Source organism: Apteryx mantelli, chromosome 2 (genome assembly GCF_036417845.1).
Source record: "Apteryx mantelli isolate bAptMan1 chromosome 2, bAptMan1.hap1, whole genome shotgun sequence".
NCBI classification, from domain to species: Eukaryota; Metazoa; Chordata; class Aves; order Apterygiformes; family Apterygidae; genus Apteryx; species Apteryx mantelli.
The window spans coordinates 166,496,830-166,514,942 of NC_089979.1; the positions used below are offsets into that span (position 1 = coordinate 166,496,830).

Genomic DNA, 18,113 nt, shown 5'->3' on the forward strand with positions numbered 1-18,113 from the left:
CCCATTAAAGTTAAGTGATTTTAATGGGTTTTGGAAAAGGGCTGTAAAGGAGATTTCACATGTGGTTTGTCTTGTTGTTCTAAACTTGTTTTCAGGTTATTCCTAGGTGTGAGAAGAGGGTCTTGGAATACCTCAAATCTCTCAAGGCTTTTGGATTGGTAGGTTGTAGTGGGAAAAGTAGGGCTATAGGTAAATAGACTAGGACTTTGACAACAGCTAGTGTGTCTGGGACTCTTGGACATGTTTTCAAGGGAACAGCAGAGAAACAGAGTTGCCGTTTTTATGAAGTGCAAAAAAAAGTGGTTGTACTTTTAGCAAGACAGAGTGGGATGCGCCTACCTAAATAAGCTAATCATATTGGACTCCTTCTACTGTCAGTAGAGGTCTACCCAGTCTACCCAGAATAAAATCCTTGGTACAACTCATTTCATTCTAAAGAAGATGTTTAAGGTCAGATGAATCTTGCTTTTTTGTTTGTTTATATCCACTGACTGCAAAGGGAGCATGGGGTGACAGATAAGAGGTAGATATCGATATTGTAGACTTCCACAGTCAGATGAGATGCCGTTAAATAAATATTTTGGAGGGACGCACACATGCTTTTTATTCTGTGTCTGAAAGAGCTGGGTGACAGGAGCGTAGTTGCATGCGTTGCATCAGTGCCCACAGTCAAGCCTGGGGCAGGATGGACTTCTGTAATCATCATCAACTCTTTTTTCTTCTCATAAAATGAGTTCAATTTTGTGGACTGGTTATATCTGATCTGCAAGTCCAGTGTTTTTGAAAAAGTAGTTTGCATTTTCACCGGGAAACTAGCCTAGCTTCAGGAAATCCTTAGGAATTGGATATCAAGGAAAATAATTCCCCTGCCCATAGCAATACCAGCCATAGGTAAGGAGGTACGTAGCATAAATAACAGATGGTATAACTGCATTTTTCAAAATTTTCTCTCTCCTGTACAGACTTCCTACTTTCACCTTGGTTAACATTTTACTGTATCTTCAGCATTTTATTTCAATATGTTTTCTCTACATTCCTTCTCCTACTGCCATGTGTTTATGAATGACAAGTTGCCAATGCTATTTGCAGTGAGGTTACAGGGAATTGTTTGAGCAGGGTGCACAAAGATTCTTAACAAGGCACAATTTTAACTTGTACAAACCAAATTCTACCTTTGTTGTGTTTTCCCTAAGGCTCCACCTTCAGCATATTCTGAGACAACCCACAAACTCTGCCATTCCCTGTGTGCTATTAATGACCTAAATGCAGAACCTTGATCTTTTTCATTGTGGATCTACATGGCCTTGGTAACAAAGCATAACTTCATTCCTGTGAATTGGCATACTCATTTTACTGCCCTTAAGCACCTATGAAAAGCCTACAAAAGCTATACAATTGAATTGCAACTACCTTTGCCTCATATTTTTTACTTTCTCATTTGCATTATCTTGCCGGACGTCTAGGTGTTCAACCTGACAAGATGGTCTTCAGCCGCATCAAACATCCCTCATTTCATCCTGGGACTATTTAACTTTCTCTTTCCCCTTCCACCCTAGCACCCTCCCTCTTCCTCCCAGAGGCAGCTGCAGTCCATGCACAGGACACATGCGGTGAGACTCAGCTTGTTTGCCTTTAGCTGTCTAAAGTCTCGTATTGAATCTAAATAGTCTAATAGTCTAGTCGTCGTCTATTGGTCAAACCTAGAGACCTGGGCACCTCCATTAGACTACGCATCCCATATGTCTTAGACACCTCTGTTACATAGGTCAACTCAGCCTCTGGAAATGCCCATTTCTTTCCATGATTGAGTGAGCTAAAGGTGAGAGCTCAGTTTAGGTTCCTCTTAGATGGATATAGTTAGATGTCACCAGTTCCATTCTGTGTGTGCCTACAGAGGTCTGAGGATCCTGCCCTAATTCATGTAATGTCTTGACATCCATGATCTCATTTATATAATTTTTCTCTTATTCAGCTATTTTTCTCTCATTCCCATTCTTTCTAGTTCCCGCCTTCTCTGCCTCTGCTCTCTTTCTTCATTATCTTCCTCCAGTGTTTCTGCTTTGATGAAAAAAAACATTTCAAACATTTTGGGTCACCTTACAGTGTCCAACATCAGGAAAATAAGTCTATTTAAATTAAATAGGATGGTGGAAAAAAACTCAACAAACTAACAGCAGTGAAATAGTAACATTTTCCTATGAAATGCTACAGAAGTTTTTCACCAAAAAACAATATGTGAACCTCCCCACACTGGCTGTAGAATAGCAGTTAACTCTCAGATATTATTTTCAGAATCAAGTCTGATCTTTTTGATAATTCTAGCAAACAAACAAACAAGGACATGTTAGTTCTGCTCACTAGAAATACCTATAAAGGAAAATCGATCCCTACCACAAAAGAAACAGAACATAATCGATAGAGGAAATGTGGGTGAGAATTTTTTTTTCCACATTGCTACCACAACGTTAAGCATGCCAGGGAAGAAAACGACCCCCTACAACACTGCATGACTAATATTTTTCAAAGCAATTATTGTTTTTTAGGTGTTTCAGGTTATGTAACTTAAAATACCTTAATAAGCACTGTTTTTCAGCGCATGCTGAGCATCAGTCTTGTGGTAGAAATTGGTCTGATAAAATGTGTTTCAACTCAGGTGATCAAAAAATGAGTGAGATATTCAAACTCTATTGATCCTTTTGAAAATCTCAGTCAAAGTAAAAAGAAAATGTCTCTAAAACTTGAATCCTTGTTCTTGATCAGTCTTAATTCACAGCTCAGCTCTGCGAAATCAGACATGTTATATGAGGCAGTGCAAAAATTTATCAGAGCAGTGATTCTGTAAAAGTAACACCATCATTTTCATATTTACTTCCTCAGCATCACCCTGAAGAAGCGAGGTTCAATTCACAAGTTGAAAGATGATTATTTCTTCTATTTGCTGGATGTGTACATCCCACAATATTGTATTCTTCCCAGCTCTTATGCTACCATCTCTAATAAATATTTTACATTCAGAACATAACTGTCAGCTTTTGATTACCCAAAAGGGAAAGAGAAACTCTAGTGAATGGGATTGGCTTAAGAGAGTTAACAGCAGAGAGAAGTATAATCTGTTTCTTCAATTCATTCTACTTTATTGTTCGGTTTATAAAATACATCTTCTGTCTATGGCTAGGTGAACACAAGTCATATACTGTGCAACAGAAAGAGAGTATAACTTGTTTGAATAAATATAGACATTTGCCTTGTAGGCAATTCCGTTAAAAAAAAAAATCCTAGTCTCCTTTATATTCAGTGGAGATCTAGTCAAGGTACTCAAAGGAGTTTGGTGTGCTGTTCATCCCGTCCTAAAGTAGATATTTAAAATACCCTGCCCCAAAAGTGTCTGTTTCTCTCTTGACTACGCATTCTCTCTGATGGTTTTAAAGGTAGCCAAGGACGTCCAGCCCAGATAGAAATCTATACTGTAAATATCTAACTTTCCCTAAGGTGAATCCTACCAAAAAAACCCACATGTTCAAAAAGCAAATAGAAATCTTCCCACAAACTTCAACAAGAAAGTAGTATTTTCAATTTCCATGTGGTTTTCAGCCTGGCAAAACATGTACAAAGCCTCTAGCCTTCTGTCCCTCAGATCTCTTGAAAAACCTTACCAAATCGTTACAAGACTACCCTTCTCAACAGATAACTGTAAATGTAAAGACCCCATTCTCCATAGCAGCTCTTGCTATAACACAACACGCAGAGGTTATGGTCTTGGGCTACAGTATATGTGCCTGCTGCTTTTAGAGGCATACACCTGTCTTACTGAGTGTGACATAAAATAGGAAGTACCTCTGGACTGGCAGTTGCACATGCATTTTTCATACTGAACTCCCATCCCCTTATATGAAGGAAGCTGGGCTGAGAATCACTCTTGGTGTCCATACTAGCACTCTCCACTAAAAAGAAGTTATTCACATGTTGGGTATTTAGATATGAAAATGAGGAACATCTAATCCAACTCCATCTTAGATTAATTTCCATTCTACAAGTTTATGTTACTAGTTAATTGTTCTCCACAAGCGTGCAGTCAATTTTCATTTAATATATTGTTCTGTTACACTCTGTACACTATCAGGCTGCAAAGGTCACGTGTATTTTTGATGACTAAAGCTGACCACCTGCCTCCAGGTTGTTCGATCTCTGGCTTATCTGTGAATCAACACATCACAATTGCCAGCAACATCCAGTGCTTTTTATTTATTTATTATTTTTGCTTCAATTAAGCAGCTGGTTTGTGCTATAATTTCATTCCGTCATGTCCGCTTTCCATCTTTGTGACGTGTCTCATAAATGTGTTGAAACTGTCATACCTTGGCCTGTTCACAATATGCTGAAAAAAATGCTAATCTTGTCATATTTAGCAGCTGCGTTCAGAAATGCTACTGTAAGCCTAAGAGGGCTAACCAGCATTCTTGCAAGATGTCAGAACTATCAACCATTACCCTGTAAGTGTACGCAATCCTGTGACATTACTGTGTTTGTATGACGCATGTTGCAAAGAAATGATTTAATACTAGCAGAGGGGTAGTAATTGGAGAGCAAGCGCTCATTTGGTTCTTGTTGCATGTAGAATTTTTTGTTGTTCTGTGCTTTTGCTGATGCGCCACGATCAAGGATTTTAAGGTTATTTGTGTGAAATTTCGTAAATTATTGCTGATGCTATTTATGGTTTTGGACAGTAGTTTCCAGCTCTGATCCAAATCTCTTCTGTAACTGGGTGTCTTTCAATGACTTGTATAGATTTTTTAATCACTTATATCCTTGAATGTGTGTATAGCAATTGTTAACAATTACTCCTAATTATACATTAACGAGGTGAGCTCTGGTCACACGGAGAGGAAATGTTTGACTAGAAAGTTTCCTAGAACAACTGTGATAGGGCAGGAGTGAGCGAATCAGACTATCATCTGGTGTAGAACAACTCATATCCATATCCAGGGGTGAGGAGATCATCAGGGCCAGTTCTATCTAAGGTTAGCCTAATATCTAAATATTAGGTACCTAGTTTGAAATCATTATCAAAGCTCCATCATTTGCCCATGGAGAGTGAAGCATCAAAAAAAGTGAACTAATGCCATTTAGTTGAGACATTTATGAATTAATCACTTTACCATAGTGCATCTCACTCGGTTACTTGTACAAGAAGTCCACAGGATTAGGTTAGACGAGACATGTACCTTTCAGAAATCTCTTAGATTCTATGTTCTCTGCTGAAATTTCTCTTGCATTTTATGGCAGTCTTCTGAGTGAAAATCAATATTTTCAAAGACGTCCTGCTGCACTGATCCACAAGTATAGCGTTTTGCTGGAGAGTAGTCAATAGTTACCTTTGTCACCATTAAAGAACAGAAGAAGATGTGGTCATAACTCATAGCTGCGTATTTTATTATGTTTGGTAGCCATCAAGACCCATTTTAAGCATGAAAAAAATCTTTCTTGTTCTGTGTTTTTGTCACTACAGAGTAGTGAAGCTGTCAGAAGATTGACATTGTCAGACTGACATTGTACAATAGCAGATGGAGGAAACACACAATAGGAGACAAGAGTAGCCAGAAAGTCAATTTTCTAAGCCCAGAGAAGCTCAAAGACCAAAAGCATTTTACCAGTCAGGAAAAATTGGACCTACATTTAGGAGGAGACGGTTTTAAATATGAAGCTTACCACTTAATCTACATCCTGATGCAGCAGAAGCTTCTTACAGTGCCTTTGCAGAAAAACAAATTTCCCACTAAGTAAATTCAATATTTTAGAAAGATGTCAGACTGAAAACTCTCCAAAGTGAAATCTTCTATCGAGCCAATGGCAAGATGTATTCAACACAGCCAGGAAGCCAGAAAAAAACTGCCTGCATACTATCCCATAAACGTAATTAAACCTTATTTTTTGTGTCAAAGTATGAAGATCTCAATACACCTCCACAGCTTTTAAAGTCTTTAGTCTGAAAATGTGATTTACACAGGAGAAAAGCTGTAATCAATTACTGTGCTTAGGTGTTACCTCAAGTCTTCAAAAGTGATCCTACACACCTAATTAATCTTTTAGATAGGAGAAGTACCTGTCAGGGAGACAACTGAGTTTCTTGAAAGTCACATATTAACTATGTTTAACATCATCTAGATAAAATAGATACGTTTATTAAATCCCAACCTTACCAAGCATTTTACTACTAATGGCATCCTGCATCTTCATGGTTTGCTCTTTATTCTTCTATTTAAAATATTGTCGCTATTAATTTTCTACATATTCCTCACCAAGTTTGGGGCAAGATGTGGGATTCCTCTAATCTGAGTTTTAGAAGTCAACAGTGCAGCTTTCCGTAGGACAAACTCAGCCTAAATTCCTTTTGTAGTCAATGAAGAGACTGTTAGGCTTCTGATGAGGTGTGATATAGCTGACCCATTTAAAAGCTCCTTAGGAAGAAATGATTCATCCTTATGAATGCCTATTACTCTTCATTGACAATAAAGCAAGTGTAGGTGTGGAATTAATTTAAATAAAAAATGATGTCTACTTTGTAGGTATCTAATTACTTTAAACTAGTCAATATATATCAAAGGATGCAATCAGTAGGTATCTGATGGAGTCTACAGCAGGATTCACCTTAAAGAGATAACACATCCACATCAGGCCAGAATTCTTCTGTAAAAGTGGCTGTTTCTCTGCATTGGCTTTAAAGACATTACGTTAATAATTTAAATATAGATATCTACGGCATGTATGTCCAAACTTAGGTGAGATGAATCTTGTTCTACATGACTAGTTCAGACCTTGATGTCTTCACTGTAAAAGTCTGTATTTGATCAGATTAATTCCAGTTAAGGCTCAGCATTTAAACTGACCTGTTCTCTTACTTCAAAGAAGCAGACCCGGATAGCATAACAACAATTACATAATCCTTCAAAGGCTATAGCTTTGCAGATCTTTTGCAGCCTTTGACAGTCTATGGTATTTTGTCTCAAAGATATTGATAGGTGAGACCCTCTAAGCCCAAGGTGAAAAACTGTTGAGAGAGTAAAAGTTACTGTGTATTTTATCTTTATTTTAATAGCATCCATCAAATCTTATATATAAGTTACAACAGCTTTTGTTAAGCTACATGATTTTCTGATTAGTCCAATAGAAGCAGCCACAGTCCCGGGAGAAATAGCACAAGACACATCTTCAGTGCAGAGGGGTTAGCTGGAACTGAAGGAAGAGTAAGCTCTAAGTCTTTCACACTCTCCTTTTCACCTCTATCTCAGAGACAGGAAGAAGAATGACAAGCAAAAATGTCCTCATACAATAACTTCCTTAGCTTCGGGTCCCCTGATGTAGGGGACCTATTTTTCAAAGTCAGAGGACTCTCCTATTTTCTATTCCCTTTTACTGTAAAGGTGTTTTTCCGTATCCTCAAAACAAAAGTGAGGAAAAACAGAGGACACCATTATCTGTGTCTTTTTGGACTAATACCTTCTGGAAGGTCCACTTTCATAGTCATTCTATTGGAGAGAATTTCATTTTTAAGTCATTTTAGAGGAAAACAGCAGGAGAACAATTGAATGTCACCTTCAATAAATGTTGGAAAATGCCTTACTTTTTTAAAGTAACCTTGAGACATTTCTCTCCCTGGTGGAATGTAAATATGTTTTTTGCTACCTCTCTTGGAGAACATGTCTCTTCTAAACAGCCATTTTAAGCCCAGTTGAGTGATTATTGTCCTCAGAGCTCTTGGATCTGAGTTCCTTGCTTGTCCCGGAGAATGTGTAAAGAAAAGAGGATGAGTATCTGTGGCTGCTCCTCAGCTGAGAATTTCAATGCATTCTTATCTTTAACATCTTCATTTCGCCACTGCACATAATCTTTCTTGTCTCACAGCTGCTCCTTTAAGTCCTATTTCTTCCTAATATTCTTGAAAAAAACACAATTCATCATCATCCACACAACCCTTAATAACCTCTAAGGTTATTCTTGCCATTCTTACCAAGATCTTTTTCCTCTTCATAGAACTTAATCATCTATAATGTTCAGGATGTGCTATTTTTTACTTTTCTGTATTTTCTTGATGACTTTTATGACAATACTGAAGACAATATCTCAAATAAGTTGAGGATGACATTGTATTTAAAGATCCTTCAAGCTAATTGCATGAATAAGCAGATATGATTAATGCCAGAAAACTGGTCATAGAAAAAGTCTTCCTCTGTATTTTTCTAAACCTAATCCCCTATGAATGAGGTGAAATACACGATATTAATAGGCAAATACATTCAGACTTTTCAATCAAAATGTTATCTCTTTTTTTTTTTATTAATTCTGTATATACAGGATCGCTGATTTTGAGAAATGATATTTCTTTGTCCAGTTTACTATCTCATTTGATTTCTTTGTAATCCATGGCTAGTTTAAGACACCGTTATATGCCTTGCATACTTTTTTGTTTATGGAGATAGTATTGTTTTATAATCTTTTCCACAACTTTTCTGTTCTTTTTCATTCATCTGGTTACACGTCCATGGAGAAAAAGGACTAAAAGGGACTTTGAAAGGTCTTTAGGTCAGTCCTGTATCACTTCCTTTTTCTAGAAATCACCGAAGTTGGAGATTCTGTATGCTCCTTATCAACCTGTTCCAAGGTTTTCTCTCTCTCGTGTTTAAAAAAAGCAAATAAAAAACAGAAAAAACCCTTTTGGTTAATGACTAACTTGATAATTCACAAGAACTATGTCCTCTGGTTTGTGACTTGAGATTTGAGAGTTGGTGTGCACATCACAAATGAATCTCATGATATTTAGTATCTTCTAAGGGCAAGGGTTGTTGTGTGTTTATCACCATCAGTGCGCAAAGCATAACTGAGGGTCACCAACAAGGATCTAATATCCCATTTCTAGTTTAGTGTTGGATATGCTCAAAGACTTGGAGGTGTATTAGTTAAACCTTCACTTTCAGTGACTTGCAGTTGCATATGTAATGAGCAAATTCAAACTTCCATGCAATCTATCATATAAATATAACCAGATTGAAAATTTAAAATTGAAATAGTAGGGAGCTTTTCCAGAAGGCTTTACGGCTTTTTGGCTTTCTCTTTCCTCCATCTATCTCCTTAACTTACCCGAAGGGTCTCAGTCACTTTTTGTTCCCCTTTGAAAATGGCCAAGAGGTTACTTTGGGCCACTTTGTTTTAATAAAACACTTTCCTCATTCAGCGGTTCCTTTTTCTTGGGTCTTTTCTGCTGCCCAGTCAGCAAATGACGCTGACCAAAGCTGATGTGCAGGTCCTTTGCTGGACCCCTACATTTGTTGAATGTCGTCCATATTCAGATACTGCTCAAAGGTACTTTCCAGCCCTTTTGTCTAGACCGATGGGATCTGATTTCCCTACCAACCCCCTTTATTCTGATGCAATGGAAATTAATTACACAATGGAGTTACACTTAAATTTCCAGCTGTATAAATGAAACCAAAATCACAACCTTGAGGAATAATCATGAATTTAAGAGCATGTGAGTTTTTTGGCTTTATTTTTGCTGTTGTTCTTGGTTTTTTGGTCAATAGGGAAATAGATTCACAAAAAAAGTAACTCCACACACTCCACTGGGACAAAGCAATTAGGCGAGAGGGTTATTATTGTGTTCTGGTAGCAGTTTGAATCCCATACCGAGATTACCTTCCTCATGTCTGGCACTGTAGAAAAAAATCCTGGTTTATAATAATGCAAACCAAAACACCAATACAGAGTATTAAGTGTTATTAATGTTCTGCTTCATATTATTATTGTACCAGTATGAAAAAGTGGGTGAAAACTACAGTGTGTGTAAAATCACTGTTTGGGAACACATGGGAATGTTGTAAATGTGTATGCATAATTATATAATGTATATATTTACCAAAAGGGAGGTGAGAAAACATTTGCTGGGTTTTCTTCTTTGATTAAAGCACAGGTTGTTTATTACAAGGCTGCATTAAAGTTCTTTCACTCTATTATAACAGGAGACTGGCTCGCTCTACGCTACTGCTTATCCCTTTGTTTGGAATTCACTACACGGTGTTTGCTTTTTCTCCTGAAAATGTCAGTAAGCGGGAGAGACTAGTGTTTGAATTGGGACTGGGATCTTTCCAGGTGATTATACAGTGAATTCTGCTTTTGTTAAAAAATAAATCTGTATTCATTATGACCACTTTGCATGCATAGTTCTCAGACTGTGTGTTTATTCACATATGCATATGCTTTGTAGACTAGGATTTTGTTTTTTGTTTTTGTTTTTTAAACTCCGGCTATTTTCTGGCATTTCCTGAAGGACCTGAATTACAGTTTTTTCTCTCCCATTTATCCAGGGTTTTGTTGTTGCTGTTCTCTATTGTTTCTTGAATGGGGAGGTAAGATTTTTAATATTTGACCTCTCCCACCCTCACCATCCCCATCACATTTCCTTGTGGGACTAACTGTCATTCTAATCCTTAGCTGTAACTCATCATCTACCATATTCCCTGATACCTTAGACCGAACCTCACAGTGTCTCAGCAAAAGAAAGAGCAAGTGCAATTTCTTCACTAAAGCAAAGCATGTTCTTGCCAGAGATGATGGCCCAGATTAATGCTCCCTAACAGAGGTAGTTAAATGACGGGTTTCCCAGGACTCCTTGATTCAACAGAGAGACAAACAACTTCAAGGAGAAGCTAAGATCTTAAATGGGCTGAAACACTCTCTGGAGGTTCCTGTATCTTTCCATTGACTACAGAAATAACCATGAGCAAGGTTCTAATTTAGGAATCTTACTTACGTGTCTAGGGCTGTGAGGAATGGACCCCAAGCACTCTGACTAATATCATTAAGTCACTTGGACCTCTTTGCATGACATGAAGATTGGGCACTTTGTGTCACTTGACAAAACTCTTATCTGCAAATACAGGATAGTGCAGTTGCTAAAGTAGTTGCTGTTACTGCTAATGAATGTTTTGCTAGAACTAGCTGGGTAAATTCAAAAGAATATTCTATATAGAACATTGTTATTTTAATGACTGGTTTTCTCCATAACATAAGAACATTTTTGTCTCTGAAAGACACAGCAAAAATTTAAAAGTGATCTTCATTGTTTTACTATACACTCTTTTTGCTGGTTCTTTACATTTTATAGCCTACTTCAGACATTTTTAAAGGATACTTTCCTGAACATCAGGCTTGTCACTGTAAATAAAGAATTATGAATTACATTTGTGACAGCTACACTTATGAGTGTTGCCTTTTGGTTGCTGTAGCTTTGGTCTTGCATTTAAGAGCAATTTTGATAATCGTCCAGTTAGGGCTTTGGAAATTGAGATCCCTGTGATCTTTAATACAGTTCTACTAAGTAACAAAGGCAGAGGAAAGATTAAAGTTGTAGAAGGGCTTCCATCTGCACTTAGGTGTTGAAGTATTCAACATCTAAGGCTAGGGTAACCATCCTAGGCTCCCTTAATGTCTGTATAGAGAAAGAATAACTTCTGGAAGGTGCTTGTTCTCACCCTATGGTAGATATTTAAGACAGGGCAAATGAATTGTCTTTCAGAGGTGCCTGTTAAACTGACTTTAAAGCAACTGGTTCCAAGTTTAAACTTGTAATTTCTGAGTATTTAAAGGAGAAGATAAACCATACCCCAGACACCCGATCTTGTCTTCGTTCAGTGGGGTGACCCCAGTTTATGTTGGCTGACCTCATTCTACAGTATATAATACACAGAGTACTATACCTGTAGAGGTGTTAATGGGGAAAATGATTTTCATATCATATCACATTTTCTAAAATTGATCACCTTATCATGGCAATTGTAAGCAGTATCCTGAACAGTTTGACAAAGATGAATTTATCATACTGGATAGCAATATAAAAACTTCTCCTTCATGCAACAGTACTATGTTATATCTTTGCCTACTTATTCAGCCCAACTATTAAGCTCAGGAATACACTATATAATTGGGATACGGTATAAACTAGCATTTATAAAGAGTTTTCCCTCTCTTCAGTTTTGAAAACCTGAAATTGTTTCCTGTTAAACTTTTTCTGTAGGTGTTTATATATGTGTGTTTGTGTATGCTTATACGGAAGTGCTAATCAAGCTTAATTTTGATTCACCTGTTCTGATCTGCAAATTTGTTGTTCCCCTGACTGCATTCACTGGACTGAATATCTGAGATAAAGGTTTTCTGAATTAGTGGAAAATTACTCCCCACCCAGTGTTGCTTTAAAGGGAATATATACAGTTCATCCCTTTTCTTTTCCGTTGATTCACTTCTATTGTGCAGTCTAATAGGAAAAAAGACTTTTCCTAAAATCACCTTCTTTTTTTTCTTTTCAGGGAGGTTGAAACCATTTATTATTACCAGCTTTAGGGCAATAGACATTCCATGCTTGTTTGCACATACAATGCAATAGTGGTCCCTACTTCAGTAGGAGCTTAGCTCATTTTTCAAAGTGATTCCTTCTTGAAAAAAAAAAACAAAAAATCAAAAAACAACAACAACCTGCTCAAGGTGATCAAGCAAACTTATGAGTTATCTTTGCTGATGGGCTTAGTCAGGGTGCCTTGCAGGTGACTGCTAAGGTAGGATTCCTTCATGACATAATCCCATGTAGCTCAGAAGGTCAGTTCTAGATCACACCTTGCTGGAGTTCGTGGCTGTGTTCATATTCCACCAATTAGTGTTACTGGATATCCATTTCTTCCACCTAGAGCTGTTGTTTCATCTGTTGCCTTTCTGAGAGTGTTAAAAGAATAAACAGAAGGTCTTGTCTAAAGCTAATGTGGAGATGAGTACTTTCCAAGATATCCTACATGGTGTGTCAGAGTTCCTATAAGCCTTTTTCTCAGATCTTAGCCAAACTAATATGGCCAGAGGAATTAAAACCTCCCTCCCCCCAAAAATTGAGAATGACTTGTGTCTATAGCTGTTCAAACCTCTGCCTTGGTATTCCACTCCTTCCTGTTTATAAATTGTTTACCTAGGGTAAGAAAGGGTTTACCCTGGCTATATTACACTGTCATAGATGCAAATGCTATTTTCTTCTGACAGAGGTAATATATCTCCATGCCTCTATCTAATCAATACCTATTTATACACTAATCAAAATGGAAATTTAGAGGTATTAGAAGGAGAATGTAAATTGTCCATTTTCCACCCTGTGGTTAGGATCCATATAGTTAAAGCACTTGTTTAGCATTTTGGCCTATGCTGATCCACTTTGACAACTGTATTAGTCTAGGAAAATCTATCAATGACTACTAAAGACAAGCAGAGCACCTTTGATACAGCAGTTTATTACAGGCTGGAAAAGGATATTGGGGAACTATCACTACATGTTTGCCTGTTCTTATGCTATTTTACTCAGAAATATGATATAAGCCACTGTCAGTAATGGATAATAGACTGGGCTAGTATGAATTTATGTTATATCCTTAAAATCTTATGTATCTATGTACACACGCACATGCATACACCTATCAAGTGATGTATGAAAAGTAGCAAAGCTGTAGAATTATTCCTCTTTTTCTAATTGGACCTCTGACCAGTCATTGTTTTACCATAGATTTACTCTGCCCATGTAAAAAGTTCAAGGGAAAGGAGAGTATTATAGAAGTACATGCATACAAGAGCTGGCATCTACTTAGAAGAGATCTGAAAGGAAAAGGCAGAGTTTTCAGTAGACATGCACCCATTAATGACAGGTGGTTTTCCATCTAGCGTATTTCTCCCAGAGCCTTCTTCAGACCCAAATGAAGTCAAAAAGAAGAGTTTCCATGAATGTATTTGTATTGAGGATGTAGGTCCTGAGGAACTGTTTAACAGAGAGACCTCCAAAAATGTGGAGCAAGAAATGCAAGTACAATGAATCAATTTATTTTGATACATGTGGGAGAGATTCAGGCATTACCTGAAGATGGTCTCCATCTATTGAAAGCACTAGGATTTTACTTGCGGTATCCAAAGCAATTCCTGGCAAAAGACAAGCTACCTTTGTGAGCAGGTTATTTCATTACTGTCCAGAATCTTTTGGGTGCTGGTTTCCTTGGCTCCTTTTTATGTGTTTGGTAGTGGTCACTGGTGAAAACACGATATTTTTTTCCAAGAGGCTAACACAATGTTTCTGTTGAAGTTAGTGTTGAACAGGTCTTCCATGAACCTATGGGCTGATTCATTATGGATTCCCAAATTATCTGAGGTCAGACACAGATTCCAGGCAGTTGTTTCCATGGCATGCCTTGCCCTCCTTGAACATAGAGAAATCACCTCATATTTCACTGATATGAAGAATTTAACAATAACTTTAAACAATTTTTTTTTCTGAACTTGATGATTTGTCAGCATGTCCTCGAGCGGCTAAGTACATAAAAAATGACCTTTTGAAGTTTCTCCCTAAAGGTGCAATCAGAAATAAAGAGAAAATGGAGGAGCTGGAAAGTCAACCGGTATTTTGCTGTGGATTTCAAACATCGTCATCCTTCTCTAGCGAGCAGCGGAGTGAACGGGGGGACACAACTCTCCATTCTGAGCAAGAGCAGCTCTCAGATTCGGATGTCCAGCATAAATGCGGAGAATCTAGCGACATGAGCAGCTAAGGAAAACAAATCAGTCAACAAAGAAACCAAAAAAAATCCCCTTAAAAAGAAAATAAAATCATAGTTGTCATGGTGGTGAGGGTTTATTTTCCCTTCCTCTCCTCTCCTCTCCTCTCCTCTCCTCTCCTCTCCTCTCCTCTCCTCTCCTCTCCTCTCCTCTCCTCTCCTCTCCTCTCCTCTCCTCATCTCCGAAATACCCTTGATGTTTGCAGAGGTGAAACAGCAAAGGAAATGTATATATATATATCTTTTTAACAGTCACTGTAAATACACAACTGTAATCAAGGCCATTGGTGGAAAAATATTTACAAGATAAACAACAGGCCAAGCCCACCCACTCAATGATTTACATTTCCGAGCATCTGCAAGTAATCCGTTGTCAGTCAAAAGTAACAAGTGATTGCTGTGCAGTTGTGATCCTTGGTTGCCAAACTGATACTAATCTGTGAATGGACATGAACATTGTTATTTTTCAAGTTGGTTTTCATTTTGTTTTTGGATTTGGCTCTGTTTTTTTCTATTCACACATATCTTAGCCTGTCCCAGTCTTTCGGCATGTGAATCTCTGTAGTGTTTCTCTTTTGAGTCTTAGAATAGAGTCAGCACGCTTGGGTTAGTCACACCAGCCAGTTCAGGAAGGACTCCAGAAAATCGGTATCGTGGCTGGATTTAGTCAGATGTACTCAGTGGACTTAAAGAAACTGCTGTGCCAATATGAAGCTGCATAGCTGTCATCAATCAGCGGGGGGACTCCAGGCAAGAAAGATGAGATCAGCTAACTTTTTCCATACCCAGGGACATTTCAGAGAATGCTATATGTTCTAGCTAAGCTGTGAATTTTTTAAAAGCGCCATGAAGTTGAGAGATATCTATATTTTTGGCATTGACTGATTGCTAAGTCGATTGATAGATTGATCGATTGGATTATCTGAGTAATAAAAATAATTGTCCCCTCACTCCCACCTTAAAAGCAGAAGTCAGTTCCAGGATGGTCTTTCCCTCCAGATAACCTTGAACCCTCTGCATCTGTGTCCAACACATGGCATGTTTTGGGGTAGTGGTGTCACACAGCGTGTGGTGCCTTTGCGACCTGGTTGACATCTGTGTGTTATGACTCTTCTTTGCCAGAGCAAGAGGCACAAGAGCGACCTGGCATGATCGTCTTGAAAGGTAACAGTCATCAGCATTTGGTGAGCATCTAAACTGAATAATAAGACGTTCTAGAAGGAAAAGATAAAGACTTTGGATGACTTCCCACACCTGGCAGTTTTCCTTCTCTTTGGATATTCCGTTTGCTTAACCACAGATGTTCTTACTGCTTTTGTTTGAGAGAAACTAAAACATTCTTTCCAATTTTGCCTTGTAGTTAAAGCCACGACTGGTACCTATCTACTTCAGTCAAATGTTGATGATGTCAATTCTTAAAAGTCTTTATACGGTGCATAAAGACTTTGAGGACAGCACTAGCTCTCACTTCATTGTGGATTTATGAACTGATATATATATATATTATATAAATATATATATATATGTGTGTGTACGTGTGTGCGTATATTAAAAAACAAAAATGAAAATGACATTTCAAATGTGAAATTATGAACTCAAACTAATAGTAACCAGGAAATTCAAAATTCAGGTTTGTTCTTTAGTGTTAGTTGACCTGACCTTGAAAGAAAGTGAAAGACTCAGAATTTCAGTGTCAGCTGAGCTTTTAATTTCACTGGTTTTTGTTAGTTTAGGTTAAAAACTTTTAATGTCATTTTAAGCATAGATTTTTTTAAATAATGTTAGTTTCCTTGTTTTTAAAAGGAAAAAAAAAAGGGTCACGGAAAGTTGTGAAAGAAGTATTAATACTTAACACTTATATAGTGCTTTATGGGACATAATCTGCTCTCAGATACAGCAGTGTAAATGAAAGTTATTTCAAGATCATTAAAGGAGTCGCTCCTGAACTTGTTTAAAATAGAAATGTTGCGATTGACTTCATATTGGTACAGGATCATGCTCTTATGAAACACTTACCCCCCAGTCCGGTGAAATCTACCCTTGCGCAGAGGACCAGCAAAAAGGTTTAAGTCACTTAAATATACTCTGGTATCATAAGTGAGAGTTACATGGCCCAGGCACCTTTTTTTCAAGTCTTCAGCATCAGTTTGCTGCTTTGAGAGCAGAATTTGTCCCCATGTGTTCCAGACTATGTGCAAAAATCACTGAAGTATTTTTAGCTGATAGATTGGATCTTCCTCTCTCATTAGACGCAGCTAATAGCTATTTTAGAAAGTTTCCCAAGGAAGCACTTTGCAGACCAGAAAGACACAGTAGAGGGAGATGGGGAAGGTCAGATTTATCAGGTAAATGTATACTTATACGTTTTTTTAAACAAAACTATCTAATATTAGATGAACAGATAACATTTAGTTTTGTATTTTCTGTAGTATGGGCTTTCACAAGGTATTATATTGACAATACTATAAGTGTATTATTACAAAAATCAAAAAGTATATTTTGCATGAATGACTGATAGCCAATTTTCAAGCATTAATAAATTAGAACTTTCGAGAAAAAAAAAAGTTAAATAATTGCATCTGGTTGGAGACTTTTTGTGCCATGTTTCAGTCCAGAGCAAGAAGGTGTTTGGATCTTTTTGTTTTGTTTTGTTGTTGTTGTTGTTGTCGAGGCTTTTCTGAGCTTACTTTTGGCTTCTGTTGTTCTCCTGGCTGTCCTACAGTACTCTGCAATTCGAGTTGGTGGATCTCAGTCCAGTGCCTCGTGGGCTAGTGTCCACATCACCAAAACCACCCTCCAGTCATACACACTGCAGACCAGGTCCTCAGCTAAATTAAAATCAGTGTGGAACACCTCTGCTGTTGTTAGAACAAAGGTACTTGACTTCAGCTTGGGATTTGGTCTCAGTACATTATTGTTACTACTATTTTTTGGCAGTCTCAGCAAGAGAGGCCAAGGACTGAATAGTCATGAAGACTTGAACTTGCTTCTTAAATTCCTAGAGCCAATGCTCAGGAGCAAGGCAAGTTGGAAGGCAGTGGGTCAGAAATTTCTGCTATTGCTGTACCTGTGTTTCATATTTAGTGGACGGATTGAAGTCTTCGGTACCTTTCACCAGCACTGAATTTACTAGAAGAAATGGTATCTCTCTATATATTTAATATACACTATGTTCTATAAGCCAGCCCCTTCTCATATGATTTTTTATTGGAAGTTCTGACACACTTGCAAGGGTGGCTTTCCTTAGTCACTCTAACTTCCTCAGTGTTATTGGAAAGATCATATTTTAGATGTATATAGTTATCTAAACCAGATTCTTATGCCATCGCACAAATTACGCTCAGAAATCTTTATGTTGAATGTAAGCTGAAGATGCTGGACGTGCATGGCCACCATTCACTGGGGCCACCATTTCTATTTGTTTCATGATGGAAGAAACCAAAAGGTGGTTTTGCTTCTAAGTGTGTGTAAATATTGACCGAGTGTAACAGTGCA

The 18,113-nt window shown here is 37.7% G+C and overlaps 1 protein-coding gene across 5 annotated transcripts in view; it reads left to right on the forward strand.

Annotated features, from left to right (window-relative positions):
* Positions 1-14,701, forward strand: part of ADCYAP1R1 (ADCYAP receptor type I) — a 149,432-nt gene extending 134,731 nt beyond the window's left edge. For all 5 annotated transcript variants that reach the window (XM_067292002.1, XM_067292001.1, XM_067291997.1 and 2 more), the window contains 3 exons: positions 10,011-10,140; positions 10,356-10,397; positions 14,416-14,701. In XM_067292002.1, coding sequence (XP_067148103.1) covers positions 10,011-10,140; positions 10,356-10,397; positions 14,416-14,604 — 361 coding nt within the window. In that variant the 3' untranslated portion in view covers positions 14,605-14,701. The remainder of the gene's footprint in view (positions 1-10,010; positions 10,141-10,355; positions 10,398-14,415) is intronic.
* The last annotated feature ends 3,412 nt before the right edge of the window (positions 14,702-18,113 follow it).